This window comes from Canis aureus, chromosome 15 (assembly GCF_053574225.1).
Source record: "Canis aureus isolate CA01 chromosome 15, VMU_Caureus_v.1.0, whole genome shotgun sequence".
Taxonomy (NCBI): Eukaryota; Metazoa; Chordata; class Mammalia; order Carnivora; family Canidae; genus Canis; species Canis aureus.
Window position 1 is genome coordinate 25,250,477 of NC_135625.1, and position 11,926 is coordinate 25,262,402.

Genomic DNA, 11,926 nt, shown 5'->3' on the forward strand with positions numbered 1-11,926 from the left:
TTTAGGACCCTGACTGTATCCTGCCGGCCCTTTCTCACCTCCCAGGTCTCTGTGGAGAGGTCTGCTGTTGTCCTAAAGCTTCTCCCCATAAAAGTTAGTGATTTCTTGTCTCTTGCTGCATTAAGGATCTTCTCTTTATCTTTGGAATTTGCAAGTTCCAGTATTAAATGTTAAATGTTGAGCGGTTTTTATGGATTTAAGGGGGGTGGGGGTGATCTCTCCAGCTCCTGGATCTAAATGCCTGTTTCCCTTCCCAAGTTAGGAAAGTTTTCAGCTATGATTTGTTCAAATACATAATCTGGACCTCTGTCCCTTTTGGCGCCCTCGGGAACCCCAATTAAATGTAGATTTTTCCTTCTGAGGCTGTCATTTATTTCCCTTAACCTATCCTCATGGTCTCTTAATTGTCTTTCTTTTCTTCCCTCAGTTTCCGCCCTTGCCATCAACTTGTCTTCTGTGTCACTCACTCGTTCTTCTCCCTCGTTAACCCTGGTCGTTAGGACCTCCAGTTTGGATTGCATCTCATTTAACTGATTTTTAATTTCGGCCTGATTAGATCTAAATCCTACAGTCATGAAGTCTCTTGAGTCCTTTATGCTTTTTTCTAGAGCCACCAGTAGCTTTATAACTGCTTCTGAATTGGCTTTCTGACATTGAATTGTAATCCAAATGTTGTAACTCTGTGGGAGAGAGGACTGTTTCTGATTTCTTTCTTTGGAGGTGAGTTTTTCCTTCTAGCCATTTTACTCAGTGCGGAGTGGCCAAAAACAAGTTGTACTGGAATAACGAGAAAGAGAGAGAGAGAGAAAAAAAGAAAAGAAGAAATAAAAAAGAATTAAAAAGGGGGGGGGGTGGGGAAACAACAGAAACAAACAGAAAAGAAGAAAAAAACAAGGGGGAGTATCCTCTGATTCTATATAGTGTAAATCCCTCGGCTTCCCCTGGAACTTTCCAGTGCTGCTTGGTCAATACCTTGCTTTTCCCCTGACCTTCTAGCTGGTCTTCTGGGGGCGGGGCCTGCTGTGCTGATTGTCAGGTGTGTGCACCTGGGGAGCTGCCCAGGCCCCTGCCAGGTGTATGGCTCAGTGGGAGTTGTTTATCTGTGAGGCCCCTGCTCAGTCCCAGGTACAGGGTGACACCAGGAGGGACAACAACAGTGGGGGCGGCCAGCTGTGCAGCTCTGGAGTCAGCTCCCGCAGTGACTACTGCAGCTCCCAGTGTGCAGGGGCCTGGATGCTCCAGGGGCGGGCCCGCCGATCTGTACAGCTCGGACCGCCCGGGGGCAGGAGCCACCTGGCTGTCCTGTGTCCTCCCGGCCTCTGCCTGACCTGGGGGAGCACCCGATCCTGGGCTGTGTCCCCCGGCGCCCTGGGCTCTGGGACCTGTGACACTGTGAATGGACCTAAAGTGTAGGTCCACGATGTATAATTTAAAAGCATCAGGGTGAATTTTGTTTGAAGTTAACTTATACTTTATTACAATAAAACTCATAAGGCATTTTACAGGTTAAAGAAAAACTCAAAATATAGAAACAGTGAAATGACACGGGAAGGGCAAGCCTCCGTTGGGCTGCAGGCATGACGAGCCCCGCGGTGGGAGCTGGGGCGGGCTCCCGAGGTGGTCAGGGGGCTGCGCAGAGGTTGAAGCCAGTTGTCCCGGAGGCCATTGGCGGCTCTGGCACTCTGGGGACCCCGATTGCAGGTGCCAGGGCCTGCTCCTCCTCCGGGGTGGCCGCAGGTGCACGTGGCTCGTCCAGGGCGCAGCCGTGATCTAGAGCAGTGACCACTATCTGCAGGGGCTTCGCCTCCCCAGCTGGCACCTCAGCTGGGGCCAAGCCCTCAGCCCCAGCAGCCAGGGCGGCCTCGAGCACTTCAGGCCCATCCGAGGCAGCAGGCCCCACAGCTGGGGCTGGGGCGGGCTCCGGAAGTGCTTCAGGGTCTTTTGCTCGGGCCGAAGCTGTAGCTCCAAGAAGACAAAGTATCACCACCAGGACGGACTTTCCACGTCCCTCCCAAATCAAGGACACTCTTCCAACCGCTCAAAGAGCCCTGGGAGGTGTCCCCAGCCTGCAGCTCGTGGGGATGGGGTGTGAGCCGAACCCCTGCTCCCGGCCCAGCTGCACGGACGCTGGATCCGTGGGGCCCACCCTGTCCCCAGCTCGGCCACCCCCAGGCCTCCTCACCCCCAGCCTCTGGCTCCGCTGCATGGAGGCGTCTGAGTTGTTGCAGGTAACGCCGGGCACGGAGCTCCACGTCTGTGCCTGGCATGCGCTGCCTTATGAATTCCAGAATCTTCTTCAGGGAGGCAGATTGGGGGAGCCGACAAAAGTCCTCCTGATAATAGTCCATCCATATCTCCAGGATGCAGCAGATGGCCCTGGGGAGGGACAGGTGGGCACAGGGGTCAGAAGACAGGGCTCCCTCACACCGAGGTGTCCCGGGGAAGCCCTGCAGGACCCGGGGCCTCGGCCTCCCGTGCGGGGCTGTCAGAGGCCAGTCCTGCTCCTCGTCCACCTGCCACCTGGCGGTCCTGCCTGCCACAGGCCTGCTCCCCGAGGAGGGGCTGGCACGAAGCCTCTGTGCGGGGGAGCCCACGCCCAGCGGTGTGACCATCACGGTCTTTGCTGGGAAGCGGGGCTCCCTCCTCAGCCTGGCTCCCTGCCCACTTGCCCCTTGAATCCACCGGCAGGCGTCCGGGGACGGGGGGCGTCTGGCCTGTCATTGCCCTCACTGCACACACTGTCGCTCTGGGAAGGTCCAAGCCAGGAGGGCTCGGGCTCTGTGTCCTGCCAGGCCTTGCCAGGAGCCACCCGGGACCTCCACTTTCCCTCCCTGTGGCTCTGCGCTGCCTCCCTCATGAGGGGCCCCCGGGGGTGTCCTTCCACTGACTCTAATCTGCCGTCTCCCACGGGGCCAGGGCCACCGGGTCTGTGAGCCCTCAATGGCCCTCGTGGCAACCTGCTGTGCACTGGGTCCAGGTGCCACCAGATTGGGGAGTGCGATGCTCCCCACCCCCTCTGCTCTGGGTCCCAGGTGTGGGGCAGACAGAGGGCTGGGAGGGGCGGGCATGGAGAAAGTCTCCCTTAGGGGTCCCAGTGCTCTCCCACCAAGCCCACACCCTATTCACGGCTCTCCTTTCCTCCTTTCCTGAAGGGCCCTTAGACCTTTACCCCGTCACGGGAATTGCAGATGTGTGGGGTGAGGGTCCAGCACCCCCGGCCCACAGCCCCCTCGCTGCCCTCCTGGAGAGGGAAGGCCCTCGGGCAGGGGCCGGAGTCACTCACAGTTTCCAGCGCTGCAGGACCGCGTCGTCGCCACCACACGCAGCTGCGATGCACCCATATCTAGGGGAGGGCGGGGGCATCCCACGAATCATCCTGTGGCCGCGACCTCTCACCGTGGGGGCTGTCACCTCTGACCCCCGACTAGGCCGGAGCCCCGGGGGCCGTCAGCTCTGTGCGGGGGGCCACGGGCAGCCCCCGGAGAAGCGCCCGCACCTGCCCGGGCCTCCTGAATGCTTGAGCATGAAAGGCTCCGGCCAGGCCCACGGCCGATATCTGAGTGGGCCTGGGCGCCCGGGGACCCCGGGGTCCCCCTGTGTGGTTGCCCCAGGACACAGCCCCCCGATGGACTCTCCAACCTCCCTTTCAATGGGAAAAGAGGCCAGCTCAGGACCCCGGTGACGGTGGGGAGGAGGCACAGGCCCCGTCCCGGGGGAGGAGGACGGCTGCGGAGCACAGGCACAGCCCCTCTGGCCGACCCGCCACAGGCCAGGCCCCGGGGCTGCCCTCCGGGACCCCACTGTGCCCTGGGTGACTCTGCTCCAGGCGGGGGAGCGGCCCGAGGCCGGGCAGCTCAGAACCATTCCCAGCCTCCCCACCAGCAGGTGGCCCACCCCTGGGCTGCGGAGGCGCAGGTGCTCACTTCGTAAACAGCAGATCCAGCACCTCGTCGGTGGTGGCAAATCCATGACAGTTGTCTAAAAAGATGAAAACGGAGATGACATCCCTGCGCAGCAAGGCGGGCAGCAGTTGTTGGAATTCCTGCTCCAGCAGCTCCGTCCGGCTGGGCTTCGTCGGGCAGATGGGAGGCGCCTTCCCGGCCGAGGCCCTTGCACCCTGAGTTGGGACAGAGGGGACGTGCATGGAGCCGCCGGGAGGCCTGGGGTGGGAGCGCAGCCCGCAGCCCGAGCTCTCGGGGGCCGTGGGGGGCAGGAGTGCCCACGGCAGGAACCCGGGCCTTGATGCCTGTGGCTCAGTCACTTAGCCTCTGACTCTGGGCTGTGGCTCGGGTCGTGGCCTCAGCACCCTGGGATCCCGCCCTGGCAGGCCCTGCGCTTGGGGCCCAGTCTGCTTCAGGAGCCTGGGTCTCCCTCTCCCCTCCCTGCTCTCTGCCTGTCTCTTACACAAACAAGACAAACTATCCGATAAAGAAACAATCTTAGAGGATAAATGTTCAAAAAAGTTTGGATCAGTACAAGGACCTCAAGAGACACAGAGAGACAGAGACCGAGAGAGACAGACACACAGACAGAGGGAGAAGCAGCCCTGGTGCAGAGAGCCCGAGGCGGGACTCGATCCCGGGCCTGCGGGGTCAGGGCCTGGGCGGAAGGCAGGCGCTAAACCCCTGGGCGACCAGGCCGCCCCTGAAGGCTCTGCTCTGATATTCCTACACCTCTGTGCACAGGGACTCTGCATCTGGCCCAGGCAGGGGCAGGGCCCTGGGGCAAGTGTGGGGAGCAGGGGAATGCAGACTCATGTGGGAGCAGGAGTGTAGGGGGGAGCCCAGGGGAGTAGCAGGCTGGCTTCTGGGACCCGGGGCCCTTCGTGCCGCATCGGGGACCCGGGTGTCGGGGGTGCCCCGGCCCCTGCACTCATTTGAGCCCGCGCTGGCCTCTGTTAGCTGCGCAGGGCACTTCCCAGTTCCTCGAGGCGGTGGGGCAGAGCACCCCTTCCTCCCGCTCGCGCCCCCTGTCCCGGGTGGAGCTCTGTGGAGACAGTGCCCGGCAGCCAGGCAGGAGGCCTCAGCGCCCGGTCCGGCCGCCTCGGCTGGGCCGCACCCCCAGCGGCCCCCATCCAGACACACCACAGCGCAGGCGGCACCCCCCTCCCCCAAGGAGAGCAAAGGGATCGGCTGCAGGGCCTCGGGGGGACTCTTACTCGGCGGGTAAGAGGACCTCAGGAGCCCTGTTTGCACCCTGCCCACCTTGACCTCAGGGTGACCCTGAAGGGATCACCGGGGAACCTGCCGCCCTGCAATGTCCCCCAGCCTGGATGCACCTGCCCACACATCCCTGTTTCCCGGAAGCTGAAGAGGAGGGGATGGGGCCACCCAGGATGGCTGGCACAGGGGGCCTGGCCTGGCCTGCTCTGGGTTACCTGACGGCGCCTCCTGATAAACGCCCTGAGGCGTTGGTTTTTATGCTGGAGCCAAAGCCTACAGCATTGGAACAAGCGGCACCCCTGGGGTTCCTGGGAGCCAGAGCCCCCAGAGGTGGGCCGGCAGCAGGAGAACATCTTCCAGGAGCGGATGTCTCCAGCCAAGTGAGCCTGAGGTGGGGCTGCACTAGATGCGGTTGCCTGGTCACGGGGGTTCCAAGTTCTGTTGGGCTCTGTGTCACGGGAGTGACCTCACTTCCTGGGACCCCCTCCCTGACCCCCACCTGATCCTGGGGACCCGAGATTGAGTCCCCCCTCAGGCTCCCTGCATGTGTCTCTGCCTCTCTCCCCGTGTGTCTCTCATAAATAAATAAAAATCAGTATACACCACATTTTCTTTATCCATTTACCTTTGATGGACATCTGAGTTGCTCCCAGCCCTTGGCTATGATAAAGAATGCTTCTATGAGGATGGAGGTCTCTTGGCGACCCTGCTTTCAATTCTTTTGACTACACGTACCCCAGAAATAGGATTGCTGGATTATATGGTAGTTGTAGTTTTAATTTTTTTGAGGAACTCTCATACTGTTTACATAGTGCTTGCACCATGCTACATTCCTATCAGCAATGCACAAGTGTCCTGATTTCTCCATATCCTTGCCAACATTTTATTTTTTAACAGTGGTCATCCTAATGGGTGTGAGGTGACCCTCATCGTGGTTGTGATTTGCCTTTTTTGATGGTTAGTGATGTGGAGCATCATTTCATAGGTTCATTGGCCATTTATACATCTTCTTTCAAGGAATGTCTGTACAGGCTCTTCGTCCTTTCTTCCATTGGGCTACTTGTTGCCTTGTGACGAAGTTCGTAGGAGTTTTTTGTATATTAACTTATTGTCAAATACATGGTTTGCACATATTTTTCCCATTCTATTCGTTGTCTCTTCACTCTCTAGATTGTATCCTTTGGTGCATTTGAAGTTTTATAGACCCCATTTGTCTATGTTTACTTGTTTGCTGGTGCTTTGGTATCGTAGTCAGGAAATCACTGCCAGGTCCGTGGATCCTGGGTGGCTCAGTCAGTAAGCATATGACTCAATGTCAGCTCAGGTCTTGATCTCAGGGTTGTGAGTTCAGGCCCCATATTAGGCTCCACCCTGGGTATGGAGCCTGTTTACAAAAAGAAAGAAATCATTGGCAGATCTAATATTGTGAATCTTTTCCTTATGTTTCCTTTCAAGCATTTTATCTATAAAATAGATATCTATTTTGGGGTTTTTTTTTAAACATTACTCTTACATATGTTTTCTCATTTTCAGTGTATGATTCTTTCACTTCTTTCATTAGTCTTGTTCCTGAATATCTTACCTTTTTCAGTGTTGTGGTAAATGGAGTTGTGTTCTTGAGTTCCACTTCAAATTGTTCATTGTTAACATCTAGAGATGCAACTGCTTCTTGGTGTGTTGGTTTTCATTTCTGCAACCTTGTTGAATTTGTTTACTGCTTCTAATTTTTTTTAATCCTTACGATTTCTACGTATGAGATTATGGTATATGCAAATATGATTCTTCTTCTTCCTTTCAAGTTTGGATGCGTTTTGTTTCTTTTACTTGCCTAATTGCTCTGGCTAAGTTTTCTAGTACTATATTTGATGGAAAGGCCAGAGTAAAGAACTTTATTTTGATCCTATTTTTAGAGGAAAAGTTTGAGTCTTTTGCTATTTTGTACATTAGTTGGGATTTTTTTTTTTCATATTTGGTCTTTATGATGTTTAGTTGGTTTACTTTTACTCCTAGTTTAGTAAGAGTTCTTTTCATGAAAGAGTATTAAGTCTCGTGAAGTGAAAAAAATAAACAGCATACAAAGTCAGATGCTTTTACCATCTGAACCACCTAGGTGCCCCCCTTTGCACATTCTTTTTTTGTTTCTTAAATTACACTTAGGAATGAAATCATATGGTATTTGTGTTTCTCTGACTCACTTATTTCACTTAGCATTACTCTTTAGCTCCATGTACGTCATTCCAAATGACGAGATTTCATTCTTTTGTATAACTGAATAATACTCCATCGCATATGTACCACGTCTTCTTTATCCATTCATCTATTCTTTCTAGAGTTCCTTGAGAGATTTATATATATATTTTTTTTTCTTTTTTTTTCTGTATGTGTTTATAGCATTAAGCTCTCCTAGAAATCTTTTGCTGCAGCCTAAATGTTTTGGTATATTGGGTTTCCTTGTTTCATTTGTTTCAAGATACTATGTATTTATGTAAGAAAGAGAACCCAGGAGTGGGTGGGGGCAGGGGGAAAGGAGAGGGAGAATCTTAAGCAGGCTCCACACTCACTGCAGAACCCAGCACAGGGCTCGATCTCAAGATACTGAGATCATGATCTGAGCCAAATCAGGAGTCGAAGGCTTAACCAACTGAGCCACCCAGATGGCCTCAAGATGCTTTTTAATTTCCCCCTTAAGTTAACCTAGGAAAAAGTTTTTCTTCTTTGACCTGTTGGTTGTTAAGAGAACGTTGTTTCATAATTGGCTCTTTATACATCTGAGACTTCACTAATGTGGTGGTCACTGGCCAGGCACATGTGACAATTTACATTAAAATTAATTAAAATTATATAAAATTTTATATAATTGAGAAAATTCACTTTCTCAATCACACTCGCCATATATATCAGATATGTAATAACCACATACCATATTGGGCAGCACTAGTAGACAGTATTTCCTTTTTACGGTACGATCTATTGGAGTCTTGATATAGATAGAATAATAGTTGTCAACCAGGTGCAATTTTGTCCCCCATGGGACGTATGGCAATATCTGGAAACATGTTTGATTTCACAGGTAGGGGATCCGTGTTTTACTGGCACCTAGTGGGTGGAGTTCCGGAAAGCTGTTAAAATCCCGTAATTCACAGGACAGCCCCCCAACAAAGGCTCATCCGGCCCACATGCCAGTAGTTTTGACGGTGAAAACCTTTGACCTATAATATGTTTCAGCAGGACGTGGAGGGCTCGTTGTTTTTTCCCTCTGATTGGCCAGTTGACTAGACCCCCTCTGCTGTGTGTATTCAATCCATCCTCTGCTTACTGCTAGTGAACTTTAGGCTAAAAATGTGTTTTGGTATTCTTGGTTTTTTTTTTTTTTTTTTTTCACTTAAATGGTGGAGAAGGTCCTATTCCTTGCTAATTAGCATGCAATTTTTTTTAAAGTGAAATTGATAGTTAAGGTCCTTTACAATGAAAGAATACATATTTAATTTTATTTTTTTATTTTTTAAAGATTTTCTTTATTTATTCATGAGAAGGACACAGAGGGAGAGAGAGGCACAGACACAGGCAGAGGGAGAAGCAGGCTCCACGCAGAAGCCTGACGTGGGACTCGATCCTGGGTCTCCAGGATCACACCCTGGGCCGAAGGCAGTCACCAAACCACTGAGCCACCCGGGCGGCCCAGCATACAATTTTAAAAAATCGACTTTTGCTGTCTTACAGGTTCTTTGACTCTGCACATATAGACAAATCTCTGTTTCTGGCTCATCATGGCTTCCACTTCAAGGTAAGTGCCTTTGATGAAAGCCTTTATGAAGGGCCACACCCAGGACATTTTTAGCTCTTGGTCCTGCTGGCCTCACTAAGCATATGGTGTCTAGGAAAGAAAAAGGAGGAAGAGAGAGCACAAAAGGGAGACTGAGGAAAGATGAGGCAAGCAGGGTAGTGCATGTGGTATAGGTGAGGCTTTGTAGCTCCAGGGTCTGCACTGTGTCTGAAAATGTGATTTATTTCTCTCATCTTATTTTTTTTTTTTAAGATTTGTATTATATATAAATCAGAGAAAGGGAGAGAGAGCACAAGTGGGAGTTAGAGAGAGAGGGAGAACACGCTCCAGATTGAGCACGGAGCCCAATGTGGGACTCGACCTCATGACCCCGAGATCAGGATCCAAGCTGAAACCAACAGTTGGTCACATAACTGACTGTGCCATCCAGGCGCCCCCTCCTCATCTTTTAATGCACAAGGTGCTTGCTACTGGACTACCATGCTCCCTGCAAGCTTTACCATTCCATGAGTCTTCTTTCCTTATTTTTTTCAAGTTTTTACTTAAATTCTAGTTAGTTAACATATACTGTAATATTGGTTCAAGACTAGTGTTTAGTGATTCATCACTTACCTATAACACCCAGTGCTCATCACAACAAGTGCCCTCCTCACTGCCAATCACCACGCCAATCCCATGCCCTCCTTCCCTCCAGCAAGCCTGTTGTTCTCTGTACTAAAGAATCTCTTATAGTATACCTCCCACTCTTTTCCTTCCTTCCCCATATTCGTTTGTTGTTGTTGTTGTTGTTGTTGTTTTATTGTTGTTTTTGTTTTAATTCCACATATGAGTGAAATCATCTGGTATTTTCTCTGAATGACTGACTTTGCTTAACATATAGAATACACTCTAGGTCCTTTCTTTGGTGTTAGTAGTGATCTCTCCTTTCTCATCATGATTTTATTAGTTTGAGTGTTTTCTGTCTTCTTTTAAATAAGGCTGGCTAATGGTTTATCTACCTTCTTAATTGTTTCAAAGAACCAACTCCTGGTTTTGTTGATCTTTTCCACAGTTCTTCTGGTCTCTATTTCATTGAGTTCTGCTCGAGTCTTTTTTAACCCTCTTCTTCTGCTGGGTGTTGGATCTATTTGCTGTCTTTCACCAGCTCCCTTAGGTGGAAGGTTAGCTTTTCTATTTGAGTTTTTTCCAGTTTTTGGATGGATGCTTGTATTGCGATGTATTTCCCCCTCAGGACTGCTTTTGCTGTATCCCAAAGATTTTGAATGGTGGTGTCTTCATTCTCATTAGTTTCCATGAATCTTTTTAATTCTTCTCTAATTTCGTGGTTGACCCTTTCACCTTGTAGCAGGATGGTCCTTAACCTCCACGTATTTGAAATCCTTCCAAACTTCTTCTTGTGATTTAGTTCTAGTTTCAAAGCATTATGGTCTGAAAATACACAGGGTCGATCCCAATCTTTTGGTATCAATTAAGACCTGATGTGTGACCCAGTTTGTGGTCTCTTCTGGAGAAAGCCCCACGTGCACTTGAGAAGAATGTGTATTCAGTTGCGTTTGCATGTAAAGTTCTATAAATATCTGTGAAATCCATCTGGTCCAGTGTATCATTTAAAGCTCCTGTTTCTTTGGAGATGTTGTGCTTAAAAGACCTGTGGATTGCAGAAAGCGCTCCATTGAAGTCACCAAGTATAAGTGTATTATTATCTAAGTATGTCTTAACTTTGGTTATTAATCGATTGATATACTTGGCGGCTCACGCATCCGGGCCATAAATATTCGTGATTGTTAGGTCCTCTTGTTGGATAGATCCTTTAAGTATGATATAGTGTCCCTCTTCACCTCTCACTACAGTCTTTGGGACAAACTTTAATTTATCTGATATAAGGATGGCTACCCCTGCATTTATTGAGGACTATTTGAATGGTACACAGTTCTCCAACCTTTTATTTTCAGGCTGTAGGTGTCCTGATGTCTAAAATGAGTCTCTTGGAGACAGCAAATGGATGGGTCTTGCCTTTTTTTATCCAGTCTGAAACCCTGCGTCCTTTTGATGGGGTCATTAAGCCCATTCACGTTCAGAGTTACTATTGACAGATATGGATTTAGTGTCATCATGATACCTATTCAGTCCCTGTTTTTGTGGATTGTTTCCTTGGACTTCCCCTTTCTTTTACAGGGTCCCCCCTTAATATTTCTGGCAGAGCCGGCTTGGTGGTCACATATCCTGTCAGTTTCTGCCTCTCTTGGAAGCTCTTTATCTCTCCTTCTATTCTGAATGAGAGCCTTGCTGGATAAAGTATTCTTGGCTGCAGGTTCCTCTCATTTAGGACCCTGACTGTATCCTGCCGGCCCTTTCTCACCTCCCAGGTCTCTGTGGAGAGGTCTGCTGTTGTCCTAAAGCTTCTCCCCATAAAAGTTAGTGATTTCTTGTCTCTTGCTGCATTAAGGATCTTCTCTTTATCTTTGGAATTTGCAAGTTCCAGTATTAAATGTTAAATGTTGAGCGGTTTTTATGGATTTAAGGGGGGTGGGGGTGATCTCTCCAGCTCCTGGATCTAAATGCCTGTTTCCCTTCCCAAGTTAGGAAAGTTTTCAGCTATGATTTGTTCAAATACATAATCTGGACCTCTGTCCCTTTTGGCGCCCTCGGGAACCCCAATTAAATGTAGATTTTTCCTTCTGAGGCTGTCATTTATTTCCCTTAACCTATCCTCATGGTCTCTTAATTGTCTTTCTTTTCTTCCCTCAGTTTCCGCCCTTGCCATCAACTTGTCTTCTGTGTCACTCACTCGTTCTTCTCCCTCGTTAACCCTGGTCGTTAGGACCTCCAGTTTGGATTGCATCTCATTTAACTGATTTTTAATTTCGGCCTGATTAGATCTAAATCCTACAGTCATGAAGTCTCTTGAGTCCTTTATGCTTTTTTCTAGAGCCACCAGTAGCTTTATAACTGCTTCTGAATTGGCTTTCTGACATTGAAT

At 50.1% G+C, this 11,926-nt stretch overlaps 1 protein-coding gene and 1 long non-coding RNA gene across 32 annotated transcripts in view; one reads left to right on the top strand and one right to left on the bottom strand.

The window, feature by feature from the left end:
- LOC144284385 (uncharacterized) overlaps window positions 1-11,926 on the top strand; it is a 183,744-nt gene that overhangs the window by 91,539 nt on the left and 80,279 nt on the right. For 5 of the 28 annotated variants that reach the window (XR_013352720.1, XR_013352725.1, XR_013352721.1 and 2 more), the window contains one exon: window positions 8,883-8,946. The exons of the other annotated variants lie outside the window; for them this stretch is intronic. This is a non-coding gene — a long non-coding RNA (uncharacterized LOC144284385). The remainder of the gene's footprint in view (window positions 1-8,882; window positions 8,947-11,926) is intronic. 28 annotated transcript variants of the gene reach the window in all.
- On the bottom strand, window positions 1,468-5,602 carry LOC144284374 (uncharacterized). Of its 4 annotated transcripts, none has more exons than XM_077848845.1 (4): window positions 5,378-5,602; window positions 3,924-4,117; window positions 2,183-3,343; window positions 1,468-1,962 (listed from the first exon to the last, which is right to left on the bottom strand). In XM_077848845.1, exons 3-4 carry the CDS (start codon window positions 2,610-2,612, stop codon window positions 1,622-1,624), a joined length of 771 nt encoding a protein of 256 aa, XP_077704971.1. In that variant the 5' UTR covers window positions 2,613-3,343; window positions 3,924-4,117; window positions 5,378-5,602; the 3' UTR covers window positions 1,468-1,621. The 4 variants fall into 4 exon arrangements, with proteins under 4 accessions (XP_077704971.1, XP_077704973.1, XP_077704972.1 ...); XM_077848847.1 differs by having other exon boundaries at window positions 1,468-1,956; window positions 5,378-5,601; XM_077848846.1 differs by having other exon boundaries at window positions 3,924-5,602.